The sequence below is a fragment of the Pseudochaenichthys georgianus genome, chromosome 3 (genome assembly GCF_902827115.2).
Source record: "Pseudochaenichthys georgianus chromosome 3, fPseGeo1.2, whole genome shotgun sequence".
In the NCBI taxonomy this organism is placed as follows: domain Eukaryota; kingdom Metazoa; phylum Chordata; class Actinopteri; order Perciformes; family Channichthyidae; genus Pseudochaenichthys; species Pseudochaenichthys georgianus.
The window spans coordinates 17,745,378-17,759,000 of record NC_047505.1 but is presented as its reverse complement, the minus strand read 5'-3'; the positions used below and the strand labels follow the sequence as shown (position 1 = coordinate 17,759,000).

The window sequence follows — 13,623 nt, the reverse complement described above, 5'->3', positions numbered from 1 at the left end:
CCCTTCCGCAGGGAGTCTTTCCGACTACCAGACGGCAGTCAAAGCAGCCAAAACAGAGCACATTTCTCTGAACCTCAGGTTCTTTTTAATGTCCTCAACTCGATCATAAATCCCTGTGATGCTTCTTTGGTTGTGCCACCAACTACTCTCTGTGATAGGTTTCTTACATTTTTTATTGAAAAAGTATCTGCTCTTAGGCTAGCCCACACTAGTGCTACCCCAGATTCTGCTCCTTTTCTGTGCCCTGCTGTCCTCGACCACTTTGAGCCTGTATCCCTCACTTCTCTCTCGGATGTTGTCAAGCACCTGCGGCCGACAAACTGCACCTCAGACAGCATTCCTTCTCTCCCTCTCTGCAGCTCATTCAGAATGCAGCGGCTCGTCTGGTCTTCAACCTTCCTAAATTCTCCCACACCACGCCGCTCCTCCGCTCCCTCCACTGGCTTCCGATAACTGCTAGAATCCACTTCAAGACACTGGTACTTGCGTACCATGCTGCGAATGGATCTGGCCCTTCCTACATCCAGGACATGGTTAAACCGTACACCCCAGCACGTGCACTCCGCTCTGCATCAACCAAACAGCTCGCTGCACCATCGCTGCGAAGGGGACCCAAGTTCCCATCAGCAAAAACTCGTGGGTTTGCTATCCTGGCTCCAAAATGGTGGAATGAGCTCCCCATTGACATCAGGACAGCAGAAAGCTTACACACCTTCCGGCGCCGACTGAAAACTCATCTCTTTCGACTCTACTTCGAGCAATACAACTATTAACAAAGCACTTATACACTAATAAAGGGCTGGCTTACCTAAAACCAGTTGAGTAGCACTTGAAATGTTTTTGCTCTATGAAACCTGATGTACTTATAGGATTCTGTTTTCTTCAAGTTTGAATTTTGTTGGTCGAACGCACTTATTGTAAGTCGCTTTGGATCAAAGTTTCAGCTAAATGCAATGTAATGTAATGTTATGAAGGGGGAAGTTCTCTACATAGATAAATATTGTTTATAAAATGACCATTTTAATAACTTGACCAATTAAGAATGTTGCTGAAATAGTGGATCGATTGACAGAAGATAATGGGAAACAAAAACATTTAGACAGATGGGTCTAGCTTCTTAAATGTGAGAAGTTGCTGCTTTTCTTTTTTATGGATGTTAATAATTGTAGCACCTCCATCACAGCTAAATAAATTACACTTATTTTAAAATTTCACTTCCTCAAACCTACGGATATTAACTTTTTTTGTTTATTTTCCGTGTGATGTTGATGCTGAATAACTGTCTGTGGACTTTCAGCAGGCAGCGGTAACAAAACCAGCGAAAGACTACGATGCACTCTTTGACGATGATGATGACGACAGAGTCATGGATGAAGGGCAGAGTGACACCAACTCCCCAGTTAAGAAACCCATCGCCGGGGACGATGACGACGATGATGATGATTTCCTCATGCCTGCGACCGGCAGGGTGAGGAGCAGAGCCATCCTGGATGATGAGAACTCCCTGGGTGAGTGGAAGAAGGATCAGGTACAGATGTGAGACGAAGGAAGATAAAGAAAACAACAACAACAGTGAAGGCTTCCAAAAACAACCGGACTGTGCAAAATGACAAAAGCCAAAGTTAATGCGGGGAACTTGCTTCATGATGAACTTAGTGTTTTAAATATGTATTGCTTTAATTGTGAGCTGTGCATACAAAACTCTAGTTGTGCTAGTTTTGAACTGAAAACGATTTTTGTGTTATAAAATTAATATTTGTAAACATTTTCAAATTGTGAAGAGAAGTCTTAAGTGACCGAAATCGATTTCTTGCTATCTTTACACTTCACGCCCTGGTATAGCTTCTTTTTTACTACATTTTTTGATTATTGGTTGTTAATTTATTTGTGGTTTAGTTTGAAACAAATGAAATCACAATGTAAAATATTTGTTTTCCAATAAAAGCTGTAATCCCTCACGTTTAGAAGCTGAAACCAGACATTTGTTTACTTGATAAATTCCTGAAATTAATAATTCCTTGTCCAAGTTACAAATGACTTTTCTTTGACTGATTGGTTGTACACTAGCAGTCTGGGTGCTGGTTCAGGTGGAGAAGACGTGGCGATCTGTTTACTATTTATATTTTTATTTATCCAGACACCGGATCTCTAAAGCTCGGTCAGGAAAAATGTGGGGACGATGACGACACGGGCAGTGGCGTCGTGCCCGCTGCCCCGCTAGTGCCCCTGCGTTCCACCTATGAGGGGCCCATGCCGACGCCCCCCCAGAAGGCCTTTCAGCCGGGCTCCACCCCTGCACACCTCACACACCGCTTCATGGTACGAATACATGTCATTTAATGTTTGTTTTTTTTACTGTATGACCTCTAAGACTTACTAAAATGAAGGAAAACAGTTGCAGTCTCCTGTGCGTTAACACACAAACTGTTCCTCAGATGTGGAACTCGGTGGGAATAGTTCGAGACTACAACGACGAGCAGGACAACGCCATCGATGTGGAGTTTCACGACACGGCCGTGCACCACGCCATGCACCTCACAAACACGCTGGGCCACACCATGGCTGACCTTTCCCAGGAGGCCGTGCTGCTGGCTTGCCCCGGCACAGACGAGCTGGCCAGGTAAACCTCCTTCTACCCTGGTTTTTCACTCTACACCTAAGGGGTTCTTCAACATGTGTCAAACACATAAGAGGCTTCTCAATACTCAAATTTCCCCTCCTCGACTCCCCTCCTCGACTCCCCTCCTCGATACTTAGACCCGCCCACAGGAGATGCGAGCGGAGGACCGAGGAGAGAGGAGGGGAAGCAGCAGACGTTTAAAGAAATGAGAACTCCTCTCCTCTGAGCGGTCATATTAAAGCGACGTCCGTTCATTATTACGTGGCAACAGCTGCATCAGCTGTCGAGTGTTTTGTCATATTTTATAATCTCTGTTAGATCAGCTGAACATTGTTCCCCCACATATTTACTTTGAATTCATTGAGAGTGCGGTATAATGAGACAATACCAGGCTACAGATGCGGACACACAGACACAAATATATTTATATAAATATATGCAATTTAAAGTATGAGAGCACTCTCATAATAATGTAACACAATCAGAGACTGGATATATCCCCCCCTCTCTCTGGTCGCTTAAATGGGGAATTGAAATTACGGGCCAAAAGTTGTATTTGCAAGTATTAAAAGTAAGGACATCAAACCAACTGAGACCCGTCACACACACACACAGCTCCTAAAGCATAATCAGGCTACAGCCGTTGTGTATTTTATTATGTGAAGCACTAAATGGTTTTAGAAAAATATCGACTCTTTGTTTGTAGATATCTACTAAACTAAAGCAAATAAAGAGAGTAGGCCTGTTATACTGAGTGATATATATTTTACACACTGCTCTGCTTTCTGCAGGACCTCACAGCTGTTCTCACTGTAAACATCGCGTTGCGATGAGAGCAGGTTCTAAAATAATATCCAGGGGATGCATGCAGAGCTGTCATTGGCTGAGATAAGTCCGGCCGTGCGTCACGCCTCCACCGTTCCCGGAAATGCATCCGCGGAGGAGCCGTGGAGGAACCATCAGTGTATCCTCGGTTATAGCTCCTCCAGAGAGCCTCCTCGACGCTCGATCCTCGGTGTGCATTTAGAGAAATGAGACGTCCTTCAAAATGGCGCGCTGAAATTCATTTCCGGGTCACTACCGGAGGACCGAGGAGTCGAGGAGTCAAGGAGGGGAAATTTGAGTATTGAGAAGCCTCTAGTGAGGAAGTTTGGATGTATAAATGTAACCCACAACTTTATGACAGCAGAGTAGGCAAACTGGTTCACACCAAACATTTTGGTGGTTATCTGTGGATCACACACTTTTCTGGGAACCCATAAATTACATACATGTTGGGAAATGCTCTTAATACAATTGGAGACATCCTGGGATATACAATACCTAAGGAATGCAAAGTTGTATATATTAGAAGTATAAACTATACTGTTGTTAATAATCATAGATATTTGAAGATATTGTTAATCGCAAGCAAGAAGGCAATATATATTTAGAAACTGGTGTAAGGCTGAGCCGCTCACTAAAGAGTATTGGATGGATATTATAAAACTGGTTTATATAACGGAAAGAATTGACTTACCAACTCACAATAAGAAATAATATTTTCGGTATTTGAAAATGATTTATGACTAACTGATGTATAGTTGTCAAGATGCTATGCCTGTATCCAACCTGTGCTCCTCCTCTCCTCAGTAAGCTCCAGTGCCTCCACTTCTCGTCCTGGGACACCAACAAGGAGTGGATGGTGGACCTGCCGCAGGGCGAGGACGTGCGGGCGCTGTGTCTGGGGCAGGGCTGGGTGGCCGTGGCCACCAGTGCGCTGATGATCAGAGTCTTCTCCATCGGGGGGGTACAGAGGGAGATCTTCAGCCTGCCGGGGAACGTGGTCTGCATGGTGGCCCACGGAGAGCAGCTGCTCATAGTCTACCATCGGGGTGAGACACACACTTGTTTATATGAATGAAAAGTTGTATGAGAATCTAGGCATAGAAGTAGTGAATGGGTAGGTATTTATTTTGATAAGATTACATTTTTGTTTCAATTGACAAAAGTAATTGTTCAGTATGCTACATGCTAGGTATTCAGTTATACTGTACAGGGGTTTTGGATTTATTAAATACTAGGGCTGTGCATCTTCACTGGTCTCACGATTCGATTACGATTATCCTGTCAACGATTCGGTTCGATATCCCGGTGCATCACGGTGCATCACGATTCATACCAATGCGTTGCATCCTCAATTTTCTATATTACTGCACATGGCTTATTTTTCATCAATGCATACATGCAGTAAATACATATGAACTCTCTTTTTATTATTTAGAAAGTGCTTCAGAAATCAATTACATAAATGTCTTGACATTAATTTATAAACCAAAATAAATGAATTGTATAGGTCTAGCCTCCGTGTGTGAAGTTGTTCCATTCTCAAAAACAAAAAGCTAATGCTTCTGCAGTCGAGCTGCAGCTTCTAGCCACGGTCTTCTGTTAAGAAAGGACACTGAATGTCCTGAATGTGGCATCACACACAGGACTTGAGTCTGAACACAGCAGACAACAGGAGTATTTACAACAGCATATAAAAACAAAAATACTGCATGTGGGTGCACACTTACATTCTCTGTCTTACTGTTACATAAATCCCATGAATGTATGAGATTAAATTAGCTTCATTATATCTCAGTGATTAAGTGAATAACAACGTTTCTATCGGGTCACTATCAGCCTGTCACTCATTATTTTCAGGGAGAGGGCGGGGCTTGGAGGAACGGAGAGGAGACGGTGATCGCGGAAGCTTTTTTCCTCCTGCCTTCACAAACTTTACACACGTATATATCGTCTGCAAATTGCTAGAGGACATTCATACTTTGCAATCCAAGACTTAATTAAATCCACCAAAAACCTGACATGATTGTAACGCGATTATTTTTGAAAAACATAAATCCCTCCCTGTGTCTCTGAGCCGCAGCGACACGGAGTGATTCAGAGCGGGTCCTGCTGTTGTCGGTTCTGGACTGGTGTTCTTGTGTTGGTGGATAAAGCAGACTGCTCCGTGTTGCTGTGCCGCTGTCACGTATGTTCCCTGATCTCTGCGTCACCGACCGATTTGATATTAAAGTGACAGAAAAAACGTTATAGTAAAGCCGCGGCCGGAAAATCAGGAAGCAACGTTACTACTCTATAACCGATTATCTTCCGTCACTGCATCGAGACCGAATCGTCCACGTCCGCATCGCAATGCATCGTAGAAACGATTATTTTCAACACCCCTATTAAATACTAGGGCTGTCAAGTTGACGCGTTAAAATTAACGCCACTAATTATTTTAACGCGATTAACGCATGTGTATTTTTTGTCCTCGGCCGCCCCGTAGTTTCAGAGCGCATCGAGTTTAAAATACCATCTACAAGCTGATGCTGCTGACAGCCCCGCTCCTGCCGCCCGCTTGTGGCAGACCACACTTCCACGCTCACCGGCAGGCACCGACTGGTCATCGGGAGGACCGGGAGGGTGTGTGTATGTGTGGCCCGAGCGAGCGAGAGAGAGAGACCTTACGTGCATTGTTGTTGTTAGCATCTGGTGCTAGCTAGCTGCACTAACGGATATAAGGAGCTGTTTCAATGAAAACAAAGGAGTGACTTTTCGCCGAGCACTTGACTTTATGCAGGAAGCCAGACAGTGGGACATTGTACGAAAAGTCAGCACACTCAGCACGGTTAGTGCGCGCAACATGATTGCAGCGTCCAGGCAGCTCCCGTTCGAGCATATGCCTCCATCACACGTGCGTGCACGCGCACACACACACACACACACACACACACACACACACACACACACACACACACACCCCATTTGTATTGTATGAGAGGTTCCAGGTTGAATTGAGGCGAATATTTGTAATGTTCAGAGGTTGTTGTGTTTAATATTCATGAGAATATTTGTCATTGTTCAAATGATAATAAACACACATATAAAGCATATTTGTCCACTCATATGTTGATAAGAGTATTAAACACTTGAAAAATATTCCTCTAAGGTACATTTAGAACAGATACAAAATGTGCGATTAATCGCGATTAACTATGGACAATCATGCGATTAATCGCGATTAAATATTTTAATTGACTGACAGCCCTATTAAATACACATTGTTTATTTTGCCAGAAATAGATGTACTTGCTTGTAGTGTAACTTGGAGTCTTAAGTGTTGTAGAAATATTTAGAGATGTAGTTTTAAAATGTGATCGTAAACCCCTTAGGTGCATGTTGTCGGAGTTGGTGTGGATCATCACATCTGCTGAAAATGTTGTTGTTGTGTACAAGTTGATCTCGAAATACTGATTTAAACATTTTAAACAAATGACAGCTTTCTTTGGGAAATGGCAGAAAAAATGTAGGTGTTACTTCATTTGTAGGGAAAGGTTCAAATGTAAATGCTGTCCTGTTTTGTAAATGGCATTATTGACGTGTCCCTCACAAACAGCTGCTCACTTTGTCATCTTCAAGCTTTGACGTGTGTCTCATTCTACACCCTCAGCTCCAGGGTTTGATGGGGGACAAGCTCTGGGTGTCCAGCTGCTGCAGTTTGGTCCAAGGAAGAGGCAGCTCATCCATGGGGAGCCCCTCCCCCTGTCCCACAGATCCTACCTGTCCTGGCTCGGATTCACTGCTGAAGGTCAGTTTGTGGAGAATTGATTTTGTCTTACTCTCCTAGAAATACCTCTCCAAATACATCCTTATCTTTGGATTTTGTAAGATGACCACCCGGTTACTTTTCAGGCACACCATGCTATGTGGATTCAGAGGGGGTGGTCCGGATGCTGAACCGCTCCGTGGGCAACACATGGATCCCGGTGTGCAACACCAGAGAAACCTGCAAAAGCAAATCAGACAGCTACTGGGTGGTGGGAATACACGAGAACCCTCAGCAACTCAGGTGAATGTCCTCTTCTCCACCGTACTGTCTCTGAACCCCTCAGAACACTGTTGGAGGAGCCTGTGACCTAAGATTTTCATTGTCATAACTACAATGTAGCTATGTACAAATGACTATAACCTAGCCTTTAACCTTGAACAAGACGAAACACAGATCATATAACATTTAACATTTGAGATCCGGCAGCTGAAAAAGCACTCGTGTGGGAAAGAAGTATGAAAAACAAAAAACTGAATGAATAAAGCTTCTGATTGGCCCCTGAATGCAACAATCAGGAGGCTCTCAGGTAAAAACAGTCTCTATTCTCAGCTCAAATTATTGTAGCGTAATTACAAATATAAAGTGCAGCTTAAGTTTAACTGTAGAAGTTTGCTCAAACAAAGTTTGTGTGATATTTTACATTTCATGGTCCTTTTTCCTGATGTAATCCATTTGTTATTGCCTGTTAATTATTTTTTGGACGTCTCCCCTAAATGCAGCTGTTTGTCCCGTCAGGTGTATTCCCTGTAAAGGCTCCCGGTACCCTCCCACTCTGCCCCGACCTGCTGTGGCCATCCTGCCCTTCAAGCTGCCTCTGTGTCAGACCTCCACAGAGAAAGGACAGATGGAGGTAAACACTCCCAACACATCAGACACTACAAACTAGTTCTGCTCCGAGACATTGAAACCCAGTAACTGCCAGGTGTAACACTGAACTAACTGACAATCTGTTAGCTTGCTTATATACACGAGAATCTTTTAAAATAATATGGACTACGGCCCAAAGAAGAACCTGATATTGAATGAAGCTGTTGTATTGGTTATGGGGAAGATTAAATAACTACCTCGAATAACAAATGTTGTACCAACAACATTTGATCAAACCTTTTTTGTAAACTTTATGAACTCCTTTCTCTGAAACACAATTTTGTATTAAGATTTTTTTTTTAAAGAATCATCATCTGCACCTCTAAGACTGACATTTTTGGAAGTTATCTCAGCTAGTTTGTGATGCTTTATTGTCTTCTTGCTTCTCATTGGACAGAGCTCTAGACTTTTTATATAAACAGATTTACATGTCTCTTCTAGCCTGAGATATTTCTTAAGTTTTAATGGTGTAACTTGTTGGGGGATGGGGGTCCTTACAACCCAACTCCTCACCGCGTGTTGTTTTGACGAGTCCTGCTTGAAATCATAACAGGGAGGGAATTAGAAGACACCAGGATACCAGTTAAACAATAATCCGTTTTAATTAAACAAAGTAATAATGCAATACAATATAATATAATACATTACTATACAATTCAAAGAATCATATAAGCAACGTGTGGAGTACTCCCGCCCTTATTCACGCGCTGCGGACATCCTTTCATCTTGTCAGCGCATGGAGAGAGACCCAACAACCAGATACACATTTCCCTAATACTAAGAAGGGGTGGCGTTTCATTTGGGAGATACCAAAACGCTATCTCACAGGGAATCAGCGCGGGCAGCTATGAAAGCCACAGGCGTTGGGAAGGCCTGCAGGATGCACCTCATTAAAATCAGGGGAAATGTCCCTCCCAATTTGCAAAGCCTATCGATGGTTTAACCCAGAAAAACATTCTAAGGGATAATCTTTACACTCAAAACAGAAATCTCCATTAATTCTGCATCTTCCTTCTTCACAAATAGCTTAAAACACCCTTTTGATAAACAGGTAAAAAGTCAAAGAAAAAGACTATTGTGCTAATCTACTTTTAAGAAAAAGGGAACATTGTTTCAGGAATCTATAAAAAAACCTCTCTATATTTGAGAGGAAAAATGTACCTTTTGTTCCTTCAACTATTAACACACAGGAATGTATAAACCCACACATATACTATTAAAGATATGTAGACTTCCCTGAAACATGGCCTGCTAGAGATCTTAAGCAGAATAGACTCTTCCCCCACCTAGCACCCTGTCCTGCATATCTCCACCTCCCCCACATGGCAATAAAACCCAGTTTACTCTTAACAGCCCTTTGTCTATCGCCATTTTAGTCCTCACATTTATGAAAGGATAAAACAGAGAAATCACTATAAAACACAAACACAGGTATTGTTTGAACAGTATTCACTTAACTGCTACTATTGATAATTACCAGAGAAACTCAAAGGGACCTCTTTTAATATCTGGAAATTGCAACAAGACTTTCTGCCATTTCAAATGTAACACACTTCTTCGGTACAATAACTCACATCAATTTCCACAATTCCCTCTTTTGCACTCTTAAAAAAGAGTGCAACTTACACAAGGCACTTGAAACATAACTATTGTCACTCCTCTCCACTGTGTTCATCTCTCAACATTATATTTAGAGCCCTTTAAACATTTGGAAACAGCCCTTCATAGCAATTTCTTATGGCAGAAGGAGAGGGAGACCAAAACATGTAAAAAAACTGCGTCCTTGTCTGCTGAGTCTCCATACTCGTCCTCTCCCTGACACAGGCCAACAGTGTCAGGAGGGGGAGAAGCAGCTTTTCCCTCAATGGTGGAACTGATTAGTCCGACACATAATGAGCGGATGCACGGCACACAACAACACCCACATGATCGTCTTTGTCCATGGATACAACTCGAATGGTTTCATCAGACCCCTCTGAGGGCAGGATGGGCTGGTTACACGCAGCACATTTAGGCGCCAGGACCCTGTGGTAGTCTTTCAGACAGTAGATTTTATTCTCAGTGTCCACAGTGAAGGGCACTCCGTCCAGGCTCTCGTTGCAGATGACGCAGCAGAAACAACCGGGGTGGTACGACTTCCCCAGCGCCTGCAGGATCATGTCCATGATCAGATGTCCACCTGCGTTGCACTTCTCTGCAGACTGCTGGAACCCAGAGTACAGAAAGTCCTCTTCACAGAAAACCCTTCCTCCGTCATAGTAGAACGCCTTCCCTCTCAGCCTTCGACTACAGGCACTGCAGGTGAAGCAGCTGTCATGGTAGAGGCTGCCCATAGCTTGGCAGGCCTGGCTGGCTCCATACACCGTCTTGTTGCACTTAACACACACTCCTGTTTCAGCGGAGAGTGGAGTCCCCTGTGCCGTCCTGGCTTGCCGTGTCTTTGTCCCCCCGATCCGCTGACGGCGGCTTCTGGGCTGCCTTGCTAGAGAGATGTCTTCCTTCTCCTCCGGCTCGCTGATGGCGGCTTCCAAGTCGATGCTGAATAGATGTCCTCCCGATCTTCCTTCTCCGGTCCGATGATGATGCCTCCCGGGACGACTGCTGGATGGATGTCCTCCCGATCCTCCTTCCCCGGTCCGATGATGATGCCTCCTGGGACGACTGCTGGATGGATATCCTCGAGGTCCTTCTCCTCCAGTCCGCTGATGACAGCATCCGAGTCGACCTCCATGACGAGAGCCAGATCCGTCCTGATGTCGTCTAGGGTCCTCGCAGGTGTTTTCCCCGCCGCACACTGGCTCCCGTGGTACGAGCTGTCCCCCTTTCCTTGTAGGCGGACGGCATGGGATGTCCGCTGGGTCACTCGGTCGGGGCCGGAGAGCCTGGGGTTGATCCACTTTGTCCTGCTGACAGTCAGCCTCCTGCGTCTCGGGTCCCCCTTTTGGCGTCAACAACCTGTGTGGAGAAATCTGATACAAATCCCTCAATCCTACGCTCCGGGCTCTGGGGCCCTCGGCTGTTTGACCCACCAGTGCGTGGCCACTTGGAGCCTGTTGGTGGGGTGTCTTAAAACAACAGACGTCTGTGAACAGGTTTTCTAAATTAATTGTGCAGCTTCAGAATCTTAATACTTGGACTGTGCCAACTAAATAAGAACCCCAACATCTTTAGGTAAACTAAATAACATATTTCAATAGCTCTGAATTTCTGACAAGCATCTGTGTTTATTTTTAAATGAAATCCCTGAGATCCCATTAAAAATCTAAATATGATTTGAACTGCTAATGTTTCTGGTAAAGAAACACACTAATGTTATGGATTCAAAAACAACCAAAATCACAATACTAACAAAGTGAATGTCTTCCTTGGTGATACTGCTTCTACCCGTCAGTGCTTAGATATTATCCCGCTGAAAAAATTAATACAGAATTCCAACAAACTGTCCTCAAATGTCTTTCTATTATAAATGTAGATGAAATGTATATCCCCATCATGACCTAAACAATAAAGTCTATGGCTCTTACTTCTTTACCAGGCTAGTTACATGATGGTGTTTAAATTACATTTTGTCTCATTACATTACTATGTTTTAGCTTAACTGTAAATATGTTCTTTCTACATTTCAAACCTCAGTTACTTTAATACCTGTTGAAACATTAGTTGAAACATTAGTTGACACATTACTCACAGGTCAGCTTCTTCAGTATTCCATTCTGGACTTACATCTCTCTGGTAGCCCCTTGGCCACTGATTCTTTATCTGTGTTACCTGCTATAACTCAATCAATCTTAGAGACATGTCAACATTCATCAAGCAGTATCTTATCCCCAGATATGGAGCAGGTCAATTCTAAAACTGTCAATCAATGATCAGATTGAACAATCGAGTTTGGGCAGCCGGTTCCTTTCAGTCCCTAAATGAAAAATGTACATTGTGAAGTTTACAAACCTCATATAGTAATATACTATAAAGTAGTCCAGCATGATACATTCCTCATGTAATGTGATCTAAATAGACAGTCTGTGTCCTCTGCCGTCCCCCAGGAGCAGTACTGCCGCTCGCTCCTCTTCAGCAACCACTTCAGCTTCCTGTCGTCCAGCGGCTACGAGATCGACGAGGAGGCTCAGAGTCAGTCCCAGAAGGACCAGCAGGAGCTGCTCATGAAGATGTTCGCAGTGAGTCTGAAACCCACACTTACCTATTTAATATCATACTATTACGCCCCACCCTTAAAATGGCCCTATGGGGCTAACACAATTCCACCACTGACCCAAATAGAACACAAAAGACACCTTTCAAATCATCAAATCCATGGGATGTATTATAATCAACACGTCAAATGAACCACAGCAGTCCCCACACCAGAGGCCTCTCTCTTCTGCTGCTGCTCTGGAGCTTTTAACCTCTTAAGCCCTGAGCCTGTTTTTCAGGTTTCAGGCTCGAAAATGCCACTAACACAACAAAGACTATATCTTCACTTCTAAAAGGGGTAAATTAATAATCTTTTCTCTCAAAGCAAGGTTACATCTGTGAGTTGGATGTAGAAGTGTCAGAATCAATATAGATGTTTTTATTTTAAAGTAAATTCAGATGGAACACAGTAAAAACATGTACATTCAAATGTCCGCCTAAAAAAACCCCATTACTTATAGTGAAAACCACCCTTGAATGATGGGCTAGTAGACTAAAAGCTTTAGGAATCCAAACTATAACATATAAGTACCCTGTATCAAGATTGATGCAAAACAAGTGAAATTTGACCTTTTTAGAGAGGTTTATAAAAATAAAGTCCAAGCGGACTCACCTAATTTGGGAACCATCAGTTCCATATGAACTTTTTCACCGTAAAAATCATTTTATTACTTTGAATTATCTCTATAGGTATTCATTACATCCAAATACAACTGTTGTGAATAAAATAAAAATAAAACATAGGCCTACTCTGTTATCCTCTTACAGTGAGCCTATTACTGCACCGAAAATCACTCCTAGCTCCCTTATTACTTATCCTAGCTGCACATCCAACACATTGTTTATGATCGTAAAGACACAGAATCTAACGGTGCCCACCTCAACACTGAAAGATACAAACTCGAGACATTATCAACAAAAACATACATCAAAACAAGTGGCGCTAATGCGCTAGGCTAACATGGCTCACCTTCCTCTTTGTCTGGTCTAAACTGGTCTTCAATGGCATTAAAACGATAAAAACGATGATGTAGTTAATCCATAGGTTAATATCCAATGGGGCTGTGTCCCCTTTGAAATGTTCTGATAATCTATAGGCAATAAAACTGCAATTCCGTTATCTGCTGTCCGCTCTGTGCTCCGTGTGCTCTGGGTCCTGCAATTCCTGCTTCCTTACGTAGTAAACAATAGATGAAGTCGGCTGCGTAATGTACTTAAGCTGGCTGGCATTCTTTATACTTTACGCAGGGCCATATCTCTGGAACCCATTGGTCGATTTGGGTGATTTACACCTTTTTCTTAACCATTA

The 13,623-nt window shown here is 43.2% G+C and overlaps 1 protein-coding gene across 2 annotated transcripts in view; it reads left to right on the top strand.

Annotated features, from left to right (window-relative positions):
- The window catches only part of wdhd1 (WD repeat and HMG-box DNA binding protein 1), a 67,013-nt gene that overhangs the window by 9,666 nt on the left and 43,724 nt on the right, over nucleotides 1-13,623 (top strand). Inside the window, exons 11-18 of one of the 2 annotated variants that reach the window (XM_034109295.2) lie at nucleotides 1,301-1,508; nucleotides 2,138-2,319; nucleotides 2,436-2,620; nucleotides 4,253-4,494; nucleotides 7,098-7,235; nucleotides 7,340-7,496; nucleotides 7,992-8,106; nucleotides 12,167-12,298. In XM_034109295.2, the coding sequence (XP_033965186.1) occupies nucleotides 1,301-1,508; nucleotides 2,138-2,319; nucleotides 2,436-2,620; nucleotides 4,253-4,494; nucleotides 7,098-7,235; nucleotides 7,340-7,496; nucleotides 7,992-8,106; nucleotides 12,167-12,298 (1,359 nt within the window). Of the gene's footprint in view, nucleotides 1-1,297; nucleotides 1,509-2,137; nucleotides 2,320-2,435; nucleotides 2,621-4,252; nucleotides 4,495-7,097; nucleotides 7,236-7,339; nucleotides 7,497-7,991; nucleotides 8,107-12,166; nucleotides 12,299-13,623 lie in introns of both variants that reach the window. The other variant, XM_034109286.2, reaches the window with a different exon arrangement.